This window comes from Sapajus apella, unplaced genomic scaffold (genome assembly GCF_009761245.1).
Source record: "Sapajus apella isolate SASKATOON/1434 unplaced genomic scaffold, GSC_monkey_1.0 scaffold2, whole genome shotgun sequence".
In the NCBI taxonomy this organism is placed as follows: Eukaryota; Metazoa; Chordata; class Mammalia; order Primates; family Cebidae; genus Sapajus; species Sapajus apella.
Window position 1 is genome coordinate 68,074,360 of NW_022436942.1, and position 24,399 is coordinate 68,098,758.

At 41.9% G+C, this 24,399-nt stretch overlaps 1 protein-coding gene across 17 annotated transcripts in view; it reads right to left on the reverse strand.

Moving 5' to 3' along the window:
• Positions 1 to 24,399, reverse strand: part of GIT2 (GIT ArfGAP 2) — a 67,300-nt gene that overhangs the window by 15,554 nt on the left and 27,347 nt on the right. Inside the window, exons 8-17 of one of the 17 annotated variants that reach the window (XM_032301210.1) lie at positions 20,739 to 20,784; positions 20,595 to 20,600; positions 19,032 to 19,080; positions 14,784 to 14,856; positions 14,451 to 14,548; positions 13,036 to 13,147; positions 8,184 to 8,326; positions 6,274 to 6,423; positions 2,349 to 2,597; positions 307 to 396 (exon numbers count right to left, since the gene is read on the reverse strand). In XM_032301210.1, coding sequence (XP_032157101.1) covers positions 307 to 396; positions 2,349 to 2,597; positions 6,274 to 6,423; positions 8,184 to 8,326; positions 13,036 to 13,147; positions 14,451 to 14,548; positions 14,784 to 14,856; positions 19,032 to 19,080; positions 20,595 to 20,600; positions 20,739 to 20,784 — 1,016 coding nt within the window. Of the gene's footprint in view, positions 1 to 306; positions 397 to 2,348; positions 2,598 to 3,155; positions 3,956 to 6,273; positions 6,424 to 8,183; positions 8,327 to 13,035; positions 13,148 to 14,450; positions 14,549 to 14,783; positions 14,857 to 19,031; positions 19,084 to 20,594; positions 20,601 to 20,738; positions 20,785 to 24,399 lie in introns of those variants that run through there. The other 16 variants (XM_032301221.1, XM_032301205.1, XM_032301219.1 and 13 more) reach the window with 16 other exon arrangements.

The window sequence follows — 24,399 nt, forward strand, 5'->3', positions numbered from 1 at the left end:
GTTCTTTAAAAAGACAGTATGATCAGAATAAATGCTGTAGGGTGATTTGCAAACTTTGTTAAATATGATGTGAACATAAGCAGTGCGGGGTTAGAGAAAGGGAGGCGCCCCTCAATGGGTGAGCGTGTGTGTGTGCACAAGTGTGTGCCTGATCCACTGTGAGAATCCAGGAGGGAAGCGCTGCCTCATGCAGGATGGAAGGGCAGTTAGCAAAGGACAAGTGACAGGAGGGCCAGAGCCCAAGCACAAAGCGCCCAGGAGCACGGCCCCTCCTCCAGAGAGCAGACCATTCAGAATGTACTTAACCCTTCGGGCGCTTTCATCCCTGGACCAGGAAAGTGTGGAGGGGAAGGAAGGCAGAGATGAAGAGGAGGTCACAAGCGCACTCCTCCCGATCTGGAATGGGAAAGAGAAACACACTTGGGAAAATACAAAACAAACCAAAACCTACCACCTCAGCACCTTCAGTAAAAGAGTCCTAGAACACCACACACTATGTGACATGAGTGTTGTAATTTCAGTGACCGCTGGTGACAGGGCCCCCAGAGATGTTTAAACTCTTGGTGAAACACCTCCTGGAAATTACTCTAAATTTCATAAAGGCCGCTTTTCCGTAAGGGAATAAAGATAATTAATACCTAACATAATCTGTCAAACTTGTCAATAATTTTTTTTAATGGATAGTGTGAAAGGCCTATTTCTTTTTGAATCAGGACTGCTGTGAAATGAGAAACTATACAAATGATTCTAAGTTGCTATACACTATCAATCTAATTTTTAGTACAGTTATACAGCCTTCCTGATATCCTTATATTCTAAATTTTTCTAAAATTAAAGAGTACAGTGAAAAATAACAAAGCTGCTTTTCCTAAATTTTGTCTTCAGGTATACAAAAATAAGATTCTTAACTTAGGCTGGGCGCGGTAGCTCACGCCTGTAATCCTAGGACTTTGAGAGGCTAAGGCGGGCAGATTGCCTGAGCCCAGGAGTTTGAGACCAGCCTGGGCAACATGATAAAACCCCGTCTCTACCAAAATACAAAAAAATTAGCTGGGTGTTGCAGTGTGTGCCTGTAGTCCCAGCTACTCAGAAGGCTGAGGCAGGAGAACTGCTTGAACCCAGGAGGCAGAGGTTGCAGTGAGCCAAGATCACACACTGCACTCCAGCCTGGGTGACAGAGTGAGACTTGGTCTCAAAAAAAAAAAAAAAAAAAAAAAAAAAAGATTTTTAACTTAGTTTAATGGCATTCCCTTTACCTCAAATATATCAAATCAATTGACTTAGAATGTTAAACCAAATATCTTGAAAAGAATTTGAGATAACAGACTCCCAATTACAGTAAAGTAATATTGTAATTTTTACCACAATGAAAATTGACAAAATTAAACTAGGGCTTAAGTTACAAAACCATGTCTTTGCTTTGCATCTACCTTGAGAATTTTTTTGGAAACTCTCATAAAATTTGACTAAAGAAATAATAACTTTTGACACTCAAAAAGACAAAATATTACTCTGAAAAAGCATCACATGAAAAAGTTTAAACATCTGTAACATCTTGGGCAAAACATGTATTTTTATAATAAAGTAATCCAGAAGAAATACATTTGAAAATCTTACAACATAATATGTATCTCAAAGCAAAATAAGATTGTGAGAACCCTGCTACAGGACACAATCTCTGGAATTCAGCACTTCTAAGACTAATGCAGAGTATTACATCTCCTTTTCTGAGATGACAAAGCCACACTTCCCCCACCACAGGGGGGGAGCAGGGTGCAGAAGCATATCTAGCAGCACACTGAGCGCAAGTGGAGAGGCTGCGGAGGCCTGGAGCCTTATAGGCTCACTTGGGTACCCTACCTGGGCCACAGACTCAAGGCCAGTTGCTTGAGGAGGAGCTGAAAAGGCATCTGAGATTCTAAAGGCTCCAGTCCTTAAAGGAACACATACCTGTCTAGCTCCAAGAAGGAGACACTTCCTTCTGAGAGTGACCTTTATGATTTATTTTTGTTTTTGTCTTTGGAAGTGGGGAAGGAAGGAAGCTTTACTAAAAAAAGTTCCCACACTGGCTGCTTGAGAAATAATCATGGATATGGGGGAGAAAAAAAGGAGCAGTTCAGGCAAGAGCCAGAATCCCCAACTTGGTTAGGAAACCATCAGCCCCTGGCCCTGTGTGCTTGTGGGAACATCGCAAGCATCCGTCGACATGTTAATACAGCAAACACAATGGTACCTCTCTTAGCCCAATTTGGCAAAGCAGAGGTGTGGGGACCTGTAGGTTCAGAAGAGGGAACAGAGTAGTCAGGCTGCACAGAGTGAACAGCGGAAGCGCCAGTGGTGTTACTTACGTGCGTGGGGAAGGGCTGGAGTCTCGTCCTGCTCTCTTCGGGGCGGCTCGCTTCTCCCATTGGGAGATACGGTTTCTGACCTGATCCGGTCTCGTACATGGACATGGGCCTACTGCCCCGGGCAGATGGACGTCTCTTTAAGGAAGAGTGGTTGGAAGTGTCTGTGTACTCAGAACCAGTTTGCACCTGATATATATTGGTTGTGGCCTGTTTCCTGAGGTTCGAATTTTCACTCTGGAGTGTTTGAAGCTGAAAGAAATGTTTGGCAGTGGGACTGTGTTTTTTTATAGCAAACAGAAAAAGCAAACACCAAGTAAATGAATACAACTACCAGTTTTAAACAATAAGGACAGTAACAGCTAGCTGGGCTAAAAGTAAAAAGCCAATACACACAAGGGCCCTTTCTTCTGGATTGGGTGAAACACAGTCAACTCCCTTCCTCACATAAACAAATTAAATAGCTTCATTTCTGAATCCAGAAAAGTTATGGTTTGGACTTCCTAAAAACAAAATGTCTAACCACTTAAAAATTTGTCATGGTGGGGCTGGGAAATGTTTGCAGGCAAGCTGTACTCTGGATTATTCTACGGCTGTTTCAAGTAAGAGCTTGAGATCGTTAAAACATCATTTAGGTCACTTGCTTTTCAAATGAGCCCCTAGCAATTTGCAAAGGCCAAAAATGACAGCAGACACCATGGAAGCAGCACAAAGATGACTAGGGTTGCTTTGCAAAGCAAGAAAGACAGTGAAGTTCAGTTTACGAAAAATCAGATCGGCTACTGCTTTCCAAAAAGCCAACAAGAAAAATTATAATCAACAAGTTTTTATTGCATAATACTCTTGATATTCCAAACAACTCAGCACTTTGTTTAAAAAAAAAAAAAAAAAAAAAGAGAGAGAGCGAGAGAGAGAAATGAAATCATGGTAAGTTTGCTATATTAACATATCACAAAGAAAACTGGAAACCTATTGATCTATGAAATCGACATCTTCGCATGGATGCTCCACGCAGCACGCTTGCTTCCGTCTGGTGAGTGATCATCTTTCGGCCAGGGCTGGAATATTTGGCCTTTCTCTCCTTTGGCTTTGTCACCCAAAAAACACGACCTCGGTGGTGTCAGCTTTGAACACGCTAATCTGCCTGACACCACCCCATTTTAGAGACTCATTTGGAGGCCCTGAATGTTCCTTCCATTCCTCACATGCAGGCTGCTTCATGGTGCTGGATGGATTAGAGTTAAGGGGTCAGCAAGGAATCGTGTTACTCTTTGGCATCTGGCATTTTAAACACCATTAACTGCATCCATTCTGCACAGGGTCCTTCCCTTCTGGTGCGCCTTCATCTTCCATGGGCATTTTATAAGTTGGGTGTGGTATGAGTTCAGCTGTCTATTCTTTGACAGAGATTGTAAAATCTGACCAAATTCCCCACCAGTGCCAAGGTTTAAGTCCACAAGCAACTGTCTGCATCAGAAGATCATTACTTTTTCAGTAGCAAACCCATTCAATGTTAGGAGTTATTTTCAATTATTTAGAAAGCACCAATCTGTGAAAAATACACCAATAGTAGTTACTCCTCTTCATTAATTAGCATCTTTTCCAAGCAACTGTTAAATGTGAAAGATCAGATACAAATCATGCTCCTTTGTCAACTTGATGTATATTAAAAAAACTTTTCCTAACTTTGAAATAAAATCAATACATCTTTGCTAAATAAACAAATTCCACATACTTTATATTAATCATGCCAAACCGCTGTTAAAGTGTGACTTACTGCCTCTTTAAGAAAAAGACCACTCATTATGTTTCCTTGAAGGGCAATCCATTACAGAATGATAGACTGCTTTTATACAACAAAGGCTGGCAGGGTATAACTCATATCTGCAATTTCCTTTCCAGAGAAAGAACAGCTGCAAAGTGACAAAGCAGCCCTGAACGTTTCTACATTCCAGGATACAGACAGGCATGAAGTGCCTGTCGAAACTATTCATTAGAGAACCCAGAGCCTAGAGTGAAATGGTCAAGGTTCAAAGACTGAGGTGTGTAACTGACACATGTCCCTCAATGGGGCACTGGCACATCTGATCATGTTTGTCTGTGTAAAAAGCCTCTGTGGCAGTTTTTTAGTTAAGGCCTTGAAATCTGAAGCTTTATCCTAACACTTTTCATGCCTGGATTTTGTCTGAATGTGTTCTTATGAGCACAAGTTCCTGGTTTCAATTTCTAAAAATTTTGATACTCTGTATTTAGAGAGATGTCCTTAGATAAATTTTAATGATGTTTATCTTAATAAGAACCAGGCTACACTTTTTTGTTTGGAAGGAGTATAAGGGAAAATAAAAAGTTACAGACAACTCAATAGTTTCAAAAATCAAAAGCATTTCTAAGAACTGATGAGATAATCAATAAGCAATGGCAAATAATTTCACTTTGTATTTCTCAAAGAAGTTTAAGACATTTGCTTTCAGAGATACGAGGCTCTCTCTGGTGATTTCCAAAAATACTGAAAGAAGCATTATTAGATTTTAAAAGGTGATGTGCCGCAGATTGATTTATAGTGGCAAAATCAGCATGTTTCAGAAATAGTCTCCTGGTCAAAATTACTAGTCCAAGTAATGGGACAAACTATAATTCATTAAATAAAATGTATTTCAAAGAAGGCATAGAAAGTGCAGGTCCTGCATGTTATGACAAAGGGGCTCTTGGTCTGTCTTGTTTACAGCTGCACGGCAGCCCTAGACAGGGCTGGGAGACATAGAACAAGTCTGTTCGTTTAAGGCTGACTAATCTTCAGGCATTCTTCATTCCCTGCTACTACAGGCTTTGGAGCCATTTATTTCAAAAAGTCTCAAAAATGCTCTAGCCGTCAACATCAAAAGAATCCTAGACCAAACCCCAGGCAAAAGTGCAAAGCAATTTCCTTCTCTAGTAAGTAGAGGGCAAGGGACCCTCTTTAGTTCTTCAATCTTCCTTTAGGAAGCAGCACTGAAAAGGGGCCAGGCACACATGGAGTATACCATGTCTTCAGGTCTTGAAAATGATTTGAAAACCTTACTTCTCAAATGACAGCCTAATATAGATTATATATTTCATTTTGTTTCTAGTTAAGGAAGGTGTCGAAATCTCATTTTAGAACTGAATGATGGGAATGATACCCACAAAGTCATGGGCAAAATTTGGAATTTTTTGAATTCCCTACCTTAGCCTTCTCATAAAGAGTTGCATACACAATCCCTCTCCTACTAAAGGTATTCCTTGCTACCATCAGTTATACTCCTTTTAGGGATTAATATATTCATATAGTTCTGATTCTCTTGAAAGATAATAAATGAAAAAATACTGAGCAAGTGAGATTGTTTCATACCAGTGTGTAGCTCCTGCCAGTACAAATGAAATGTTTTTTCTTATTTTTTGAGAACCTACTCTGTGGCAGGCCCTGCTGTAGGCTCTGGGGATAATACAAGTTAGTAGTAAAAACTGGTGAAAAATGAGGTGGGGATGTGGGATAGGGCTGCCAGGGTGGGGGCAGGGTTTGAATGCTGATAAACACAAGCCCCTGCCCAGCGCTCTCATTGGCTCTGTCTCCATGGTGTGATCCTTCTTCCCTAGCAATGAAAAGAATCACATCCATGGAGTGCCATCCAGGTTTCCAGGAAGCACAGAATAGTGCAAGGGTTATTCTAATGGGCACAAATGCTTAAATAGAATGTTAGGTTTCTCCTATCTGGGGAACTTATTCTGGATATATTTCATTTCAAATATCCAAATACATCCTGCTTCAAAAAGACAACTTGGCCCAAAAGATTTGTAATAGGCTGTTATGATAACTGTTTTTCTTCCCTCGGACCACATCACAGTGCCTGGGATTCTTCCTTGTACTATGGGATTAAAGCGTCAACCATCCTGGCATTTATTAACATGTTACCTTTTTCTGCATAATTCTCAGCTCGTCACTCAAGTTGTTATTCACCTTCATTAGCTGCTGTATCTTGGCCTCAGAAGCCACTAGAGCGTTTTTGACCTCCATAAATTCCTGTACAGTGACTGGTCCATCTGATAAATCTGAATCTAGGCTCTAAAAATAAATTGGGGAAAACGTTCACAATCTGAGACGACGAGAACATTAAAGTCTAACAGCTCAAGAATTTCAAATTCTGACCAAGCCAGCTGAATTGCAAAGTTGTCAAACCAAATCAAGGCCTCTGAGAGTCACTATCCTATTTAAAAAATTGGAAAGTCAGTATTTTCTAATGGAATAGGCAGTGGGGCTACACATCTGTGCTGACAATGATGTCTAAGGAGGTCTGTCCTGTCTTGTAAGCCTTTGTCTCGTTCACTCATGTTTCGTTTTTATCAATTCTTTCATTAATTAATTCATTTCAACATTTTCACTGAATATTAGATAGTGTTCTAGGTGCTTGGGATATATTGGAAAAGAGACAAAGATTCCTGCTTCCATGGTGTTTATATCCCAACAGCATGATAGAGGAAAAAAATAAATGTAAGTATATACAGTGTATGATTGACGGTGATGAGTGCTGTGGGAAAAGATAAGGCAGAGCAGGGCAGGGGACTGCATGTTAAGCAGGGAGCTGGGGTAAGCCTGTGAGTGGGTGAGAGGTGAGCAGAGCCCCGGGAAGTGAGGAGATCAGTCACATGGATCCAGAGGAAGAACATTCCAGCCTACAGTGGAGCTCAGCTAGAGGGAGCAGGTGTGTGGGATGGAGCAGGCAGGAGGCCAGGCAGTTGACAGAGGGCCTGGTCACAGAGGGTCCTGGAATGACCTCGGCTCTCACTTAGTAAGCCAGGTGGCTTCCGAGAAGTCTGGGCAGAAGTATCCCCTGCATCTGCTAATGGCGCCATCTTTCTCACAGTCATGTGGGCCGGAGAACTCCGAACACATCTTCTATAAGTCTGTCTCCCCATTTCAACCTTCTGACTTATTGCCAAGGCTTTTCTATTCTGCTTTCCTACTCATCCATTCTCAAATGATTGCCAAGCCCCATCTGTGGGTGAGTCCTGGGGATCAGCAGAGGGTGCACAGCCTGGGGCCCTGCCACCCTCTCGCCGGCTCACACTCTGGTGCCAAGGTCTCTCCCACCTGTACCATCCTAGCCTGGGTCCTGGGGTGGCCTGCATCAGCTCCTGTTTGGATCTCTGCCTCCATTCTCTAACTCACCAGAATAGTCCTCCCCAGACATGGCATCCTGGGCTCTGCACTGCCCACAAGGCCCATGCTCTTCCGTCTAGCGTCATACCCTTCTTGCTGCAGCTTCGAGTCCCATCCTTTTTAGGCTGTCCCTATGCATGACCAGCCTCCCCTTAGATGCCCTGGTTTCACTTTCTTTCTGCTTCCTCCACATGCCCCAATCCCAAGCATCCCCTGAGGCACATCTTAAGGGCCGTCCCATGACACAGTCCTCCCTGATGCTCCCAGCCATAGGTTCTCTCTATGCTCACTCCCTTAGCCTGTGTGTGCTTCATATGACACACATCACTTTGTGCCTCCTCCTGCAGTTCTCTCTCTCCTAAGCAGTGAGATCCTCACAGGAAAGGGTCGAGCCTCATTCAGGAGAGTAATATCCAGAGAAGTTACTCAGTAAACACTTGCGGAAAGAATATAACACCAATCACTCCTCACAAGTTTTATAAAGTCTCAGCTGCAGCAGGGCTGTGATGCAGGGACAAGGACCCCTATTTTAAAACCATTTAACCTTGTTTCACCTTTGCTTGGCCTGAGCTAACAGCAACCCAACCTCACTGCACAGCAGCTTTGGCAGGGATAGCCCTCAGCTGATGTGTGCTTGCCCTTCCGTGGGACACACGGCCTCTCACCTTCTGCCGGTTTGCTTTGCTTGCAGTGGTTTCCAAGTCCGTGTCTTCGTCTGACGCCACACTGTCATAGTCGGGCTGGTCGTTGTCTTGACTCTCAATGCTGTGCTGGTTATTGATTGTTTTCAGTATGAGCTCCACATTTTCTAATAATAAAAGCAAACAACTTTACTTCAGGCTTAAAACAATGCTTTTCTTCCAAAAGACTACCAAAAGGATTTCATTGGTTTAACCATTTAAAGGACTTAAAGGACTTGAATGTTGTGGCTCTCTGCCTGTAATCCCAGCATTTTAGGAAGCCAAGCAGGGTAACTGCTTGAGGCCAGGAGTTTGAGACCTCCTAGGTAACATAATGAGACTCTATCCCTACAAAAAAAATTTAAATTTTAGCCAGGCCTGATGGTACATGCCTGTAGTCCCAGCTACTAGCTTCTTGGGAGGCTGAGACAGGAGGATCGCTTGAGCCCAGGAGATCGAGGCTGCAGTGAACCATGATTGCACCACTGTACTCCAGCCTGGGCATCAGAGTGAGGCCCTGTCTCTAAAAGCAAAAACAAAGTAAACAAGGACTGAAAGAAAATGTTATATTCACACCAATATAGAGGTAACAGAAGAAGTTTTCAACCAGGTGGACAGCTACATAGAGAGACTTCAGCATTCCTCTCATCTACCTGCCAAATATGGGCAAATTAAACAAATGGATTATGAAGAAACTGCTCAGATAAAGGAGGAAGGTTCCCAAGTTTCTAGAGATAGAACCTACCTTCAGGTCATGAAGATAAGGCTGTAGGTAATGGAAGATAAACTGTAATTTGATTAACACCAGTAACATGTTTACAAGGTAATTTCAATCAAAACAGAAAGCAAATTGTTAAACTGGAGCCCAGAACTGAGGCACTCAAAGAATAGGAACATTGGCATTTAGTCAGTCACCTGCATCTCAGTGAAAGAGATAGAGGAGAATGAATCAAACAAATACACATGTGCATATGAAAGGGCGTGTCTATTCCATAGGGGAGCAGGGATGATTCTACAGGCTCTAACACACTTTGAACAAAAGATTTCACAAACTACCCAAGTCTCCCTGATTTCTTTCAGGCAACTCAAACTAACCTCTAACTTCTAATACTGTTTCCCAGAGATGTTGAGGAAACAACGGATGGATGATAACTGAGTGAATTGTGGTTATTTAAAAGTAGTATGTCCTAGCCTAGCACATCCCAGCACTTTAGGAAGCCGAGGCAGATGGATCACTTGAGGTCAGGAGTTTGAGACCAGCCTGGCCAACATGGCAAAACCTCATCTCTACTAAAAATACAAAATTTAGCCAGCATGGTGGTATACATCTGTAATCTTAGTTACTTGGAAGGCTGAGGCAGGAGAATCACTTGAACCTGGCAGGTGGAGGTTGCAGTGAGCCGAGATTGTGCCACTGTACTCCAGCATGTGTGACAGAGCGAGAGTCCGTCTCAAAAAAATAAATAAATAAATAAATAAATAAATAATATGTCCTATTTTAGCTTTCTAAATTAATAGTTTAATGCACATAAATATAATGATTACAGAAGTTATAGTCAATATATACAATTTAGAAACTAATGAACAAGTAAGATAATCACTTATAGCCATTGTTACTTGTTGATCTATTTCTTTCTAGTTTTTTGTCTGAGCACTTATATCCATCCACACAGTCAATTCTTGTTATTCTCGGTAGTTATGTTCTAAAAAGTTGCTGTGAATTGGCCAATATTAAATTGGTGCTCCTGGGGAAAATACAGAGTTAGGTTCTTAAGAGCCTCTGGTCACATTTTCATCAACTGATCAATGCATAACCTTGTTCTATATGTGTTTCTGTTTAAAGACACCTTATTTAACACATATTATTGATTCATTAATATTGAACTCATGGCTAACAGCACTATAAATTATGCCTGAATGATGCTTATTTAACAAACATTTTTCCATAGAGCACATCACAGCCTTCTTGCACTTAGAAACACTAGACAGCGCTTTAGCCCTAAGCTTGGAAGCCACTTTTTTTTTGAGATGGAGTCTCAATCTGTTGCCCAGGCTGGAGTACAGTGGCATGATCTTGGCTCACTGTAACCTCCACCTTCTGAGTTCAAGCAATTCTCCTGCATCAGCCTCCAGAGTAGCTGGGATTACAGGTGCATGCCACCATGCCCAGCTAATTTTTGTATTTTTAGCAGAGACAGAGTTTCACCATGTTGGCCAGGCTGGTCTCAAACTCCTGACCTCATGATTCACCTGCCTCGGCCTCCCAAAGTGCTGGGATTACAGGCGTGAGCAACTGTGTCCGGCCTTTTTCTTTTTTGAGACAGGGTCTCATATGTCACCCAAGCTAGAGTGCACTAGCATAATCAGAGCTCACTATAGTTTCTAACTCTCGGGCTGAAGTGATCCTCCTGCCTCAGCCTCCTGAGTATGTAGGACTACAGACATGTGCCAACACACCTAGATAATTTTTAGATTTTTTGGTAAAGATGGGGCCTTGCTATGTTGTCTAGGCTTGGACACTTTTGAGACAGTGTCACGCAGGCTAGTGTGCAGGCATGATCATGGCTCACTGCAGCCTCAACCTCCTGGGCTCAATAAATCCTGGGGCCATTTTTAAACAGTGAAATCACCAATGAAAAGCACACAAATGTGCATAGCATGGCACTAAATAGACCACTGACACTTGCTTATAACCTGAGTGCAGAAACAAGAAGTCAAGGAGTCTCCTCCCTGTTCGACCTCAGCTGGGAACATGTGTTTTTGGTGACTCAATTTTCTCTCTGCTCTGTACATTTCTTAGAATGACCTTGAAAATGCTGTATTAGTTTTGAGGTTACAAATAAATTTTAGGAAGCAGATGAATTTGCAAATATGGAATGTGCACATAAGGATCAATTGTATATTTATACTTACATGTGGTATCCTCACTTGTACACATATATTTACATAAATATGTTTTCCATACAAAACTGGGGTTATACAAAACCTTTTAAAAACTTTATTATGAGGCTGGGCATAGTGCCTCACACCTGTAATCCTAGCACTTTGGGAGGCTGAGGCAGGCAGATCACCTGAGGTCGGGAGTTCGAGACCAGCCTGATCAAATGAAGAAAACCCCATCTCTACTAAAAATACAAAATTAGTTGGGTGTGGTGGTGCATGCCTAAAATCCCAGCTACTTGGGAGGCTGAGGCGGGAGAATCATATGAACCCAGGAGGCGGGGGTTGTGGTGAGCCAAGATTGAGCCATGCACTCCAGCCTGGGCAACAAGAGGGAAACTTCGTCTCAAAAACAAAACAAAACAAAACAACTTTATTATTTGGTCTCCTGGGGATGACCAGGCACGGTGGCTCAGGCCTGTAATCTTGGCCAGGCACAGTGGCTCATGCCTGTAATCTCAGCACTTTGGGAGGCCAAGGCAGGCAGATCGCTTGAGGCCAGGAATTCGAGAATTGCCTGGCCAACATGGAGAAACCCCATCTCTATTAAAAAATACAAAAATTAGCTGGGTGTGGTGGTACACACCTGTAATACCAGCTACTCAGGAGGCTGAGGCACAAGAATCACTTGAGTCTGGGTGGCAGAGGTTGCAGTGAGCCAAGATCATGCCACTACACTCCAGCCTGGGTGACAGAGTGAGACTCTGTCTCAAAAAAAAAAAAAGAAATTCAAACTTTATTACTTTATCTCATATAATTACTATTATAGTATAAATGTTTGTTCCCTCCAAATCTCATGTTGAAATGTGATCCACAATGCTGGAGGGGAGGCCTAAAGGGAGGTGTTTGGGTCATGGGGGTGGATCCTTCATAATGCCCCTCCCTTGGTAGTGAGCATAAGCCACCACACCCAGGCCATTTTAAGACTTTAAACTTATGCAAAGGCTCTTTTCTCTGTGCCTTCACCAAAATCTAATAAACCTTTTCAGAACTTCCTTATTCCTAGTTGAACAGATAAATCAAATTCTTGAATAGGCAAGAATGAATGAGTTGTTACCAGTTAATGATTATTATCTTTGGAGAATAATGACTGAAAACTTAATTTTTATGGTACATATTTCTTTTGCCTAAATTATTTACAATGAAAAATATCTAATTTCTATAATTAGAAAAAACCAGTATGGATACAGTAACAGGGCTGAGGAGGAAGGACATTCCTAAGCATGCAGACAGGACCTGGGCTACTGAACTAGACTCAACAGGGCACCTGTGAAACAGATGTTCAGGGCTTTCCTTATAATTGTATATCACAGTAATTCTCACTGAAGATACTTAAAAGTTTACGACAACAAATTTTAATTAAGTTGAACTCAGTTTTGTAGGTAAGCAACAGCAGATATGATACGGTTTCAATCAAGAAGAGTTTATTTTCTTATGTCCTTTAACAAGATCTAAGTCAGACTTTTGGGTTAATTTCAGGATGCAATTTTATAGGAAAGGTAAATGACCCAAAATAAAACAGAAATCATATATAAGATAAATATGAGTAGCAGTTAGTAACTCTGAAATATTGTTAATTCACCAGGGCTTAGACAGGTAAACTATTTATCACAATATGCTACCAATACTACTTATAGGGGTAGGGGTTGAAGCGAGGGAACCTAGAGGACAGGTCATAGGTGCAGCAAACCACCATGGCACATGTATACCTATGTAACAAGCCTGCACATTCTGCACATGTATCCTGGAACTTAAAAAAACAAACAAAAAAACAAAAACTTATAGAACTTTAAGCTGTCATGTTGATGACTACTTTAATTAGCTTATAACTTTGAATTTAACACTTGAATCCAATTTAGAAGGCCAAAAATGCATGTTTAGAGGTTTGAGCAGTTACCTTTTGAACCCGAGAGAGAACTGCCCTGCTGTCTCCTCTTGGCGTCACTGAGAATGTCAATGACCAGTGTGGCAAACTCATGGGCGTTGAACCGAGCTAACTTCTGTCTGCCCTAAAGGTGGGAAAATAATTGGAAATATTCCCCAGAGTAAAAATATATACATAAATAGTCACATAAAACTAGTCAGACTATTGACAGACTTCTGCAAAGACCTTCTTCTGGCATGATCAAAGTACAATTAATCCCAGCCATAATCAAACCAAGTCAATGCTTGTTTTTCCATGTGAATAGTTTAAAACCATTTATATAAGAGAACTCCATAACATTTAAGTTCTCACAATGTATATCTATTTTGATAAGCAAAAATAAAACGGTTCTACTGAATGCTTTTCTTCTATTATTGATTCGGTTTGGAAGTAGACCCAGTAATGAGAAATTAATTTTGAGGGGAATTTTTAAATTAATTTTGATGGTACAGTGGCTCATGCCTATAATCCCAGCACTTTGGGAGGCTGAGGTGGGAAGATCACTTGAGGTCAGGAGTTTGTACACAAATTAGCCAGGCATGGTGATGTGTGCCTGTAATCCCAGCTACTCAGGGAGGGTGAAGAGCAGAATAACTTGGGTCCGGGAAGCAGAGGTTGCAGTGAGCTAAGATGGCGCCACTGCACTCTAGCCTGGATGACAGAACAAAACTCCATCTCAAAAAAAATTTTTTTAAGTTAAAAAGTCATAGTCTAGATTTGGGGACCCTATCCTTATATATAGCCACTAATCATAAAGACTAAAATATCTTCCTAATGCACTCAACGTTTCTCCTTTTGATGGAAGTGTAGGCTGTTTTTAATGCTCTGTTATTATATATAGCTGTGCTTTGATGAAAATCACTCTGCATAAATCTATTTTTATTTTATTAGAGCTATTCTCAAATGAGAAATTCCCATGTAAAAGGATGTACTTAATTTTGAGGCTTCGGAAACTGGTAAACAAATTGCATTTCTAACATCTACAGCAATTTAAAGTCCTATCTGTTGCAAGAGAAAGCCCATCTTACCATATCCTTACCAGCTTGGAGTATCCTTTATTAAATATTTTATTAATCTGACTGATAAAACTTGCACTAATGCCTTTAGGTTGCTTTCTTAGATCACTGCCAAGGTTAAACATTTCTTTACATTTGTAAACCATTTATATTTCTTCTGTGAATTGTTTCATATTCTTTCCCAGTCATTTATTTATATTCTGTTGTTTTCTTATCATTTTGGGGGTTGTGTGTGTGTGTATATGCATAAAGGATATTACATTCTAATCAATCAAAAAAATTTAGAATACTTATCCTGGGAATATGAAGTATCATGACATCAGCGATTCCCCAACTACTATTTCTAGTTACTTTCCAAAGTGAGCCACTTGCCTGGTTTCGTGTTGATGAGTACTCAGGATTGACCGGAAGAAAGGGGACGACCGTTGTCTCGGTTACCAGGGCGCTGTGGTTTTGTGTGGCAAGCCAGACTAGCCAGAGGAAAGAATCAGAGACAAACCTCATCACACCTGTGTGCTGCTGCTTCTGGGAGGTATAGCTCACGCATTACGAGGGGAAACACTCTGAAGCCAACACACGCAAAGGCAAACGCTGACACTCGCACCATCAGGACAGCGGAAATTGGGCTAGTAAAACACTGAGGCTGGCAGCTTTTCACTGCCCACTGATAACAGAAGCTTATTAGATAAAGCCACGTCAAGTCACCTGCATCCGTCTCTCGCCTGTCAACTTCATCGTACACATCCATGGCAAGTTCTTCAAACAAATGATTACTTAGCTGAAAGTAAAAAATATCAGGGACACAAGGGACAACAATTAACACCAGGAGGACAAGAGGGAACTGCGACTTAGTCACCCCTTTATTGCCTATATCTTATCCAAAGCCAGCACTTGGTACATACCCACTGTTAAACTGACATGACATTTTCAAAATCGTACAGAGCCTCTAGAGTCTGCCAACAACAGCAATCTCACTACTTTATGACATAGAGCCACTGCTATTTAGGAGCTAACTGGCATCTAAAGTGCATCATCTCAGAAGCAGGTTCCAGTTCTCTACTCTTCTTGTATTATCTCCCTGTAAGCCTCCTTCTGCACTTACGAGTGCTTGTCAGTTCCCCAAAGTGTAATGGATTCTATACCCTTGCAAAACATCCAGGTGCAGTGCTGCAGACCTGTAATCCCATCACTTTGGGAGGCTTCAGCAGGCCGATTGCTTAAGCCCGGGAGTTTGAGACCAGCCTGGGCAACGTGGTGAAAACCCATCACTACAAAAAATACAAAAATTAGCTAGGCGTGGTGGTGCATGCTTGTAATGCCAGCTATTCAGGAGGCTGAGGCGGGAGGATTACTTCAGCCCAGGAGGTCGAGGTAGGTGGATCACCTGAGGTCAGGAGTTCGAGACTAGTCTGGCCAACATGGTGAAACCCTGTCTCTACTAAAAACACAAAAACTAGCAGGGTGTGGTGGCACATGCCTGTAATCCCAGCTACTCAGGAGGCTGAGGCAGAATTGCTTGAACCTGGGAGGCGGAGGTTGCACTGAGCCAAGCTCACGCCACTGTATTCCACGCTAGGTGACAGAGTGAGACCCTATCTCAAAAAAAAAAAAAAAAGTGAAAAACATGCTATTTGAAAAGGATAAAATGTGCCTGTGCACAAAAACACGACCCAGACCTCAGCTGAGTTTCTTTGCTCTCTTTCTCAGTAGTGGTCCTACTGCTTAGTCTTCAGAAGAAAGCTTCCTAACAAAGCATAGCCTGACTCTTTACACACAACAATCACCTCAAGTCCTGCAGTGCCTCCCTGGGCACATGGAAGATAATCGAGGTCTTCCTGGCCCAGATGAGGCTAAGCCTCTGCTGGGGTGGCTCCGGCTCTCTCTGCACCTTTCTGCCTCATGAAACACCTTGATACATGGTAGCTATGATCCTTAAACTGACTGACATCTGCTTTGGAAGGGCAGATGCTGAATCTGTTCCATTCTCTATTGGATTCCTTACATCTACACATGGTACCTCACACTTTAAGAGGGGCCAGAAAAGAGGCACTGACTGGCTAGAAGGTATTTTATGCAGCAATTTAAAATGCTGGCTACAGGTTGGGTGTGGTGGCTCATGCCTACAATCCCAACACTTTGGGAGGCAGAGACAGGAAGATCACTGGAGCCTGGGAGTTCAAGGCTGCAGTGAAGCAGTGAACTGTGATGGTACCACTGCACTCCAGCCTGGGTGACAGAAAGAGACTTTGTCTCAAAAAAAAAAAAAAAAGAAAAAAAAAAAGAAAAACAAAACAAGTGCTGGTTACAGAGAACTCATAGGAACATGTTAAAACAGGTAAATTTTATTATTGAGTGATAAAAGCAGGTTATGAATGTCTATAATTGTAATTGACTTCCAGTTTTTAAAAAAGATATGCATCTAAAATAAGAACTGAAAGAAATATACCAAAATATTGAGCCTGACTCCATTAAGAGTATAGCAGTTGAGGATGGTCCCCGCCCTGCCCCACTTATCCATTTTCCAAATCTTCCCAAATGTTGTCGCACTATAATTAAAAACAAAACCCCGGGAGCCTGTTGCTAGACAAGATGATGAAGGATTGGGAGCTTGAACTTGCTTCATAAATATCCAGTTTTTTCCTCTATGAGACTACAAGCTAATGTTATTATTACTAGCAACAACTACAATGGCCAATTGCTGATTAAGGGCTTACATCCCAGGCACTGTGCTAACAGTATTGTATTTCATACTTTTAACACCTCTATGAAAACAGGAACCACTATTGTCCCATTTTGCAGACAAGGAAACTGACGCAGAGAAGATAGTAGCTTGCCTGAAGTCCCAAAGCTAGGAAGTGATGGACCTGAGATACAAGTTTACATCTTTCAAAATGCTAACATTAGGCCGGGCGCGATGGCTCACACCTGTAATCCTAGCACTTTGGGAGGCGGAGGTGGGTGGATCACCTGAGGTCAGGAGTTCAAGACCAGCCTGGCCATCATGGTGAAACCCCATCTTTAAAAAAAAAAAAAATGCTAACATTTACTCATTCAAGGAACACATTAGCTTTTATTATATTTCTCTCAGCTTATCATCAGGAAGGAGGAAGGAAAAGAGAAAGGAAAGAAAGGATGGAGAGAGGAAGAGAGGGAGGGACAGGAGAAAGACACTGGATGATAAACACTGACCTGGCACTGATTAAGACAGTCACCTGTGAGAAGGAGACCACAGAGTGAGGGTCAACAAGTAATGGTGGCAGCCCACCCTGAGCAATTCTGGTCAGCAGCCCCTGCAGCACCCTTATCTTCCTTTTCTATGAGAGGACACCAAGGCACAGGGAGGCTAGGAAGCCTGGCAGGGCCGATATACGTACTGACCAGTCTGACCCAGAGCCCCAGCTCTTTAGAGCTACACAGACTCTGTTTCAGGTCTAATTTCATGCCTGCCACATGATAGAGATATTGCAGGCATAATCTCAGCTTTCATGCAGCTTCCAGTGAAGCAAATGTAGGATAGTCAAAGAAAACGTGGGTTTTTATCTAGATTTAAATGATTTATAATAAAATTTACTTACAGATTGTGAGTAATTAAAAGGAAATCACACAATATTTAGTGCTATCTGAATCCAAAGCTTATCATCTTGATCATCTTAGTCTACAACTTTCTTAAGGCAATAAAACACACAGACACACAAAACTGTAGATACAGAACACAGAGACACCAAACAAATTGCATAAAACACATTTATTTCATAATACAGTTAAATACTAGTAAGGATAAATTCATTTTATGTAATATTTAATACTGAGTATTATATGAAGTTTTGGTAAAAAGAATTCTGTGAAAACAGAAATGAGGAGAAAGTCATAAATAAGGGAAGCTGCAATGTCAGTCAGGTTTTGGGAAAGCCACTACCTACACTGGTCAGATTTCAGGTGATGATCAGAGGGATGGAAGCTGGGAAATGCAAACACTGCAGGCAAAGGAAGATTCCTGGAAGAGGACATGAATGTGCAGCTCATGGCCTCAGAGCGTGTTAATTCACACACACACACACACACACACACACACGGAATATAGAGCGTGTTAATACACACACACACACACACACACACACACACACACACACACACACACGGAACCAGATGGGAAGTAGGGCAATCTCTGAAAGGTGAGAGTTGAATGATGCCCTTACAGGTTACAAAAAGAAGTTAAGGATCTTGGTTCTGCTCCAAAGACCAACAGGAACAGCTTTGGTGGTTAAGGTGGTGAGAAGTACCCTGGTGAGGCTTCATGTGAGAGGACCAGACAAAGAGAAGTCAATCCCACAGAAGTAGATTTCCCAGGGCCTTGGCTGAGGCTGAGGTGCACAGTCAAAAAAAAGACACAGGCTGAAGGGAGGCTGTGGCCTGCAGAGCCGGCAAACTCTGAGCACACGTGCAGGCCAAGACCACCAGCTTTTAACAGCAGAAATTTAAAAAGCGCTGATGAATGGCATGGGATGGGAAAGAGGTTTACAGTGTGGCTGGATCCAAATGGTAGTGAGTGAATCTATGGGACTCATTCCCGTATCAGCATTTACCACATTCTAGAACCCTACGTGGCTAAGGGAAGTCACCCCAAGAACGTGTGCCCTACTTACTCATAATGCTGAGAGGAACTAGGGAACTCTCCTCAGGAGAACAATTGCCTAATGCTAAAGGTGCCGTCTGCGCTTCTTATATGACAGAGAAAAATGAGATTATCTGAAGCAGAGCTGATGAATTGAACATACTGAACTTAGAAGTCCTTGTGGTCATTACTGCTGTATACTCAGTGGTCTGCTTCTAATTTAACAAATAAAAGTATGAAATAAAGTCATCAGACGCAATAGGTAACCTGCACTGAGAGTGGGTATCAGCAGGGTGCACTGATTCTCATACTGGAGAAAACCAGTACGGAGAGGTACTCACAGACTGAAGTTTCTTCTTAGCAGCTTTTGCCAATTCAGACAAATCCAGGCTGCTGGGAAAATATACAAAGCTAATAAGCAAATAAATAAAGCCAGGCTTGTGAACTCTGTAAAAGTTTAAGACACTCAAGAAATAAAAATATTAATTATAGTCATGGACCATGTTAGAACCAAACATTCTACAGCCTGATAGAGTCAGTGAGAAGCTCTAAACAGAACCATCTGGTGAAAGTAACTCCTTCTAGAAATACCACAATCATATAAATGTTAAAGAGAAAAAAAAAATTGTCCACCAACTAAACAACAACAGCTATTGCCAAGTTACCTTCCAGGCACTTATGTGAGGAGTCACAATTTTTGAAGTATTAAAAAAAAAAAAAAGCATGATATAAGAAAATATGCTGGGTGTGGTGGCTCATGCCTGTAATCCCAGCACTCTGGGAGGCCAAGGCAGGCTGATCATGTGGTCAGGGGTTTGAGACCAGCCTGGTCAACATGGTGAAACCCCATCTCTACTAAAAGTACAAAAATTAGTTGGGTGTTGTGGCATGTGCCTGTAGTCCCAGCTACTCCGGAGGCTGAGGCAGGAGAATCACTTGAACCCAGGAGGCTGAGGTTGCAGTGAGCCTAGACTACGCCACTGCACTCCAGCCTGGGCAACAGAGCAAGACTCTGTCTCAAAAAAAAAAAGAAAGAAAACACAAGGCCAGGTGCAGTGGCTTGTACCTGTACGAGGACTTTGGGAGGCCAAGGCAGGTTGGACTGCTTGAGCCCAGGAGTTTTAGACCAGCCTGGGTAACATAGCAATAACCTGTCTCTACCAAAGCAAAAAACCAAAAAACAAAAAGGGAAAATATAAAAGATCGGGATGGCAAGATTATATCTGGAATAGCAGTTAGTCATTTCAAACCTTTTGACAGTTTCTATGCAAAGGTAACTTGCAAAATAAGGGTTTAAGGTTCATTCCTGTAGCAATGAACTCATCTGCTCTTATAGACCAGGGGTCAGTAAATTATGGCTTTCTTTTTTTCAGTTGAGCTAGGAATGGTTTTTACGTTTTAAAATGATTGAGCAGCAAAAAGAAAGAATAATATTTTATAACATGAAAATTATGTGAAATTCAAATTTCAGTGTCCAGAAATAAAATTTTATTGGAATATACACACCCATTCATCTACAGAGTGTCCACAGATGCTTTCATCTACAACAGCAAAGTTAAGCTGTTGCAAAAGAGGCCACATTGCCCACAAAGCCTGAAACTTTTATTATTTGTCCCCTGAGAAGAAATGTTTGCCAACCCCTGTCACAGATAAAGAATATAATCTGCACTGCAACCGAACCATTTTCTATGTGCAAAGAAAAAAAAAGAAAAAAGAAAGAATATAATCTCCTATAATATTCTGGAATATATATTCTGAAGTATTCTGTAAATATAATCTATAGACACATAAATACTGTCACAACTGGCTAAAACAGTGACAATATCACTGGCTGCAATTTTCCTATTAGTCAAATTGCTACTTGTGCACTTTGAAACTTAAGTTTTATATGGTGGTTTACTTACAGCCGTCTTATTTCCAAATGGTATAGCCATAAAAGAGAAAAATGTATGGGCTTTGTTAAACACAAAATATAATATACTTAAACATAATATAGCCAAGGAAATATTAGCGATAGACAAAACCAACTGGTATTTCAAGGGTCTTACCTGTCTGCCATTTGAGGTATTATAAAGTGCTGTCCATTTTTGTGATCTGAAACAGAAACCAAGTCAAAATTTTGTTGACAGAAGTGTTAAGATCTGTAAAGGAACATCACCATTATTTTCTCAACCTAAGTTTTACGATTAGTATTCTTGCATAATTACGAGTCACGTGGGAGAAAACAAGCTGCTAGACTGGCTACACATTCCTGAAGACCCACCCAGTAGCAAGACTCATAGCCTTGTTTCTTTCTGGTACAAAGGTCCAGGCATCATTTAGCAGAAACCTATGCTCACCCCAATCCTTAAGATTAGTTTGCCCTCAGTGTAACTGATGATCTTTGGTCATGAAAAGTGTGCTGAGGGAGCTCAATCAGCTCAGAGCAGGCTTTCATCAGCCCACTGTGTGGGACAGTAGATGAACTCTGGGCCTCGCTCAAATGAATTGATTAGTATAAAACAGTCAGGGCTGGGGCAGGTGGCCTTTGCAGATCCAGAAAGGAACTCCATCTGCAAGGAAGCTTACTGACTCAGCCCTAATCTAGCTTCTGGAGGACACTGATCCATGTGCCAATGAATAAAGCCACTATGAGCATTCCTATGTAGGTTTTTCCGTCAACATAAGTCTATCTTTATTCTGGGTAAAAAACCCAGGAGTAGAAATGCTGGGTTATATAATAAATGTATCTTTAACTTGGTAAGAAATTGCCAGACTTTTTCCCTCGAGTAGCACTATCACTTTGTTTTCCAAACGGCAATGTGTGAGAGTTACAGTTGCTTCCTGTCTTCACTAGAACCTGTACTGTCAGTTTTGTTTTTGAAAGTTTAATAATTCTAACAGGTATGCTATGACATCTCATTGTGCTAATGGCTAATCATGCTATGCTTGTCTTCATGTTTTTTTTTTTTTTTTTTTTTTCCATCCCATATCTTGTCTTTGCCCAGTTTTTATTGGGCTGTTTTCTTATGGTTGAGTTTCATTTTTAATATTTATTTATTTATTTATTGACAGAGTCTCACTCTGCCCCCCGCAGCTGGAGTGCAGTGGTGTGGATCTCCGCTCACTGGCAACCTTCACCTCCTGGGTTCAAGCGATTCTCATGTCTCAGGCACCCAAGTAGTTGCAGCTACAGGTGTGTGTTGTTACCCCCAGCTAATTTTTTTTATATTTTTAGTAGAAACAGGGTTTTGCCATGTTGCCCAGGATGGTCTCAAACTTCTAGGCTCAAGTAATCCACCCACCTAGGCATTCCAAAGTGCTGAGATTACAGGTGTAAGCCATCATATCCAGCCTAAGTTTTAAAAATTATTTAAATATTCTCAATATGAGTCATTTGCTGGATATGTGACGTCCAAATACCTGTATTTTCTGTCTGTGTCTTGTCTTTTCACTTTCTTAACTATAGTTTTCTCAAAACAAAAATGTTTCTTTTTTTTTTTTGAGATGGAGTTTCACCCCTGTCGCATAGGCTAAAGTGCAATGGTGCAATCTCAGCTTGCTGCAACCTCTGCCTCCCAGGTTCAAGCAATTCTCTTGCCTCAGCCTCTCAAATAGCTGGGATTACAGGCATGCGCCACCATGCCCGGTTCACTTTTTGTATTTCATAGAGACAGGGTTTCACCATGTTGGTCAGGCTGGTCTTGAAGTCCTGACCTCAGGTGATCCACCCACCTTCGCCTCCCAAAGTGCTGGGATTACAAGTGTGAGCCACTGCATTTGGCCAAATATTTTCAATTTTGATGAAGTATGATTTATCAATATTTTCTTTTATGGATTCTGCTTTTGGTGTCACATCTAAGAGTTTTTGGGGTTTTTTTCCCCTTGCAGAGGCAAGGTCTTGCTCTATTGCCCAGGCTGGAGTGCAGTGGTGAGGTCATAGCTCACGGCAGCCTCGACTTTGTGGGCTCAAGTGATCCTCCTACCTTGGCCTCTGAAAGTGCTAGGATTACAGGCATGAGCCACCATACTCAGCTGATAGCTAATAGCTTTAATCCAAGACCACAAAGATTTTCTCTTATGTTTTCTTTTCTTTTTTTCTTTTTTTTTTTTTTTTTGAGACAGAGTCTCGCTCTGTCACCCAGGCTGGAGTGCAGTGGTGTGATCTCGGCTCACTGTAACCTCCCTGTCTTGGGTTCGAGCAATTCTCTTGCCTCAGCCTCCTGAGTAGCTGGGACTACAGGCGTGCACCACTACACCTGGCTAATTTTTTAAATTTTTAGTAGAAATGGGGTTCTACTACGTTGGCCAGGCTGGTCTCAAACTCCTGACCTCAGGTGATCCACCCGCCTTGGCCTCCCAGAGTGCTGAGATTACAGGTGTGAGCCACCATGCCTAGCCCTCTTACGTTTTCTTCTAGAAGTTTTACAGTGTCAGGTTTTACATTTGGATCTATGATCCTTTCTAGTTTTTGGGTAAGGTGTGAGGTTTAGGTTGAAGTTTGCTTTCCTGCACATGGATGTCCAGTTGTCCCAATGCATTAAAAAGACAATCCTTGCCGGGCGCGGTGGCTCAAGCCTGTAATCCCAGCACTTTGGGAGGCCGAGGCGGGTGGATCACGAGGTCAAGAGATCGAGACCATCCTGGTCAACACGGTGAAACCCCGTCTCTACTAAAAATACAAAAACGTAGGCCGGGCGCGGTGGCTCAAGCCTGTAATCCCAGCACTTTGGGAGGCCGAGGCGGGTGGATCACGAGGTCAAGAGATCGAGACCATCCTGGTCAACATGGTGGAACCCCGTCTCTACTAAAAATACAAAAAATTAGCTGGGCATGGTGGCACGTGCCTGTAATCCCAGCTACTCAGGAGGCTGAGGCAGGAGAATTGCCTCAACCCAGGAGGCGGAGGTTGCGGTGAGCCGAGATCGCGCCATTGCACTCCAGCCTGGGTAACATGAGTGAAACTCCGTCTCAAAAAAAAAAAAAAAAAAAGACAATCCTTCCTCCACTGAACTGATTACCACCTTTGCACTTTTGGCAAAAATAAATTGAACATATTTGTGTGGGTGTATCTCTGGATTCTCTATACTGTTTCAATGACCTAAATGTCTATCTCTTCATCGGTATCACAGTCTTCAGAACTGTAGAGTTTCATAGCAAGTCCGAAAAATTGGGTGGTGTACTTCCTCCCACATTATTCTCCCGCAAAATTGTCTTGGCTATTCTAGTTCCTTCACATTTCCATTTGAATTTTAAATTATTATTATTATTAATATTTTTGGAGATACGGTCTTACTCTGTTGCCCAGGCTAGAGTACAGTGGCACGATCATGGCTCACTGCAGCCTCAACCTCTCGGGCTCAGGTGATCTTCCCACCTCAGCCTCCTGAGTAGGTAAGACTACAGGCATGTACCACCACACATAGCTAATTTATTATTTGTAGAGATGAGGTCTTGCCATGCTGTCCAGGCTAGTCTCGAACTCCTGGGCTCAAGTGGTCTTCCTGCCTTGGCCCCCCAAAGTGCTAGGATTATAGGCGTAGGCCACTATACCTGATCTCCATTTGAATTTTAGAATCAGTATGTCTATGTCTATGAAAAATCCTCAATTCAAGTAAATTTATACATTTATTAATTTGTGGAGAATAAACATGTTACTGAGTCTTCCTATCAATAAACACAGTGTATCTCTCCACTTATTCAGGTCTTCATTAATTTCTTTCATCAGCA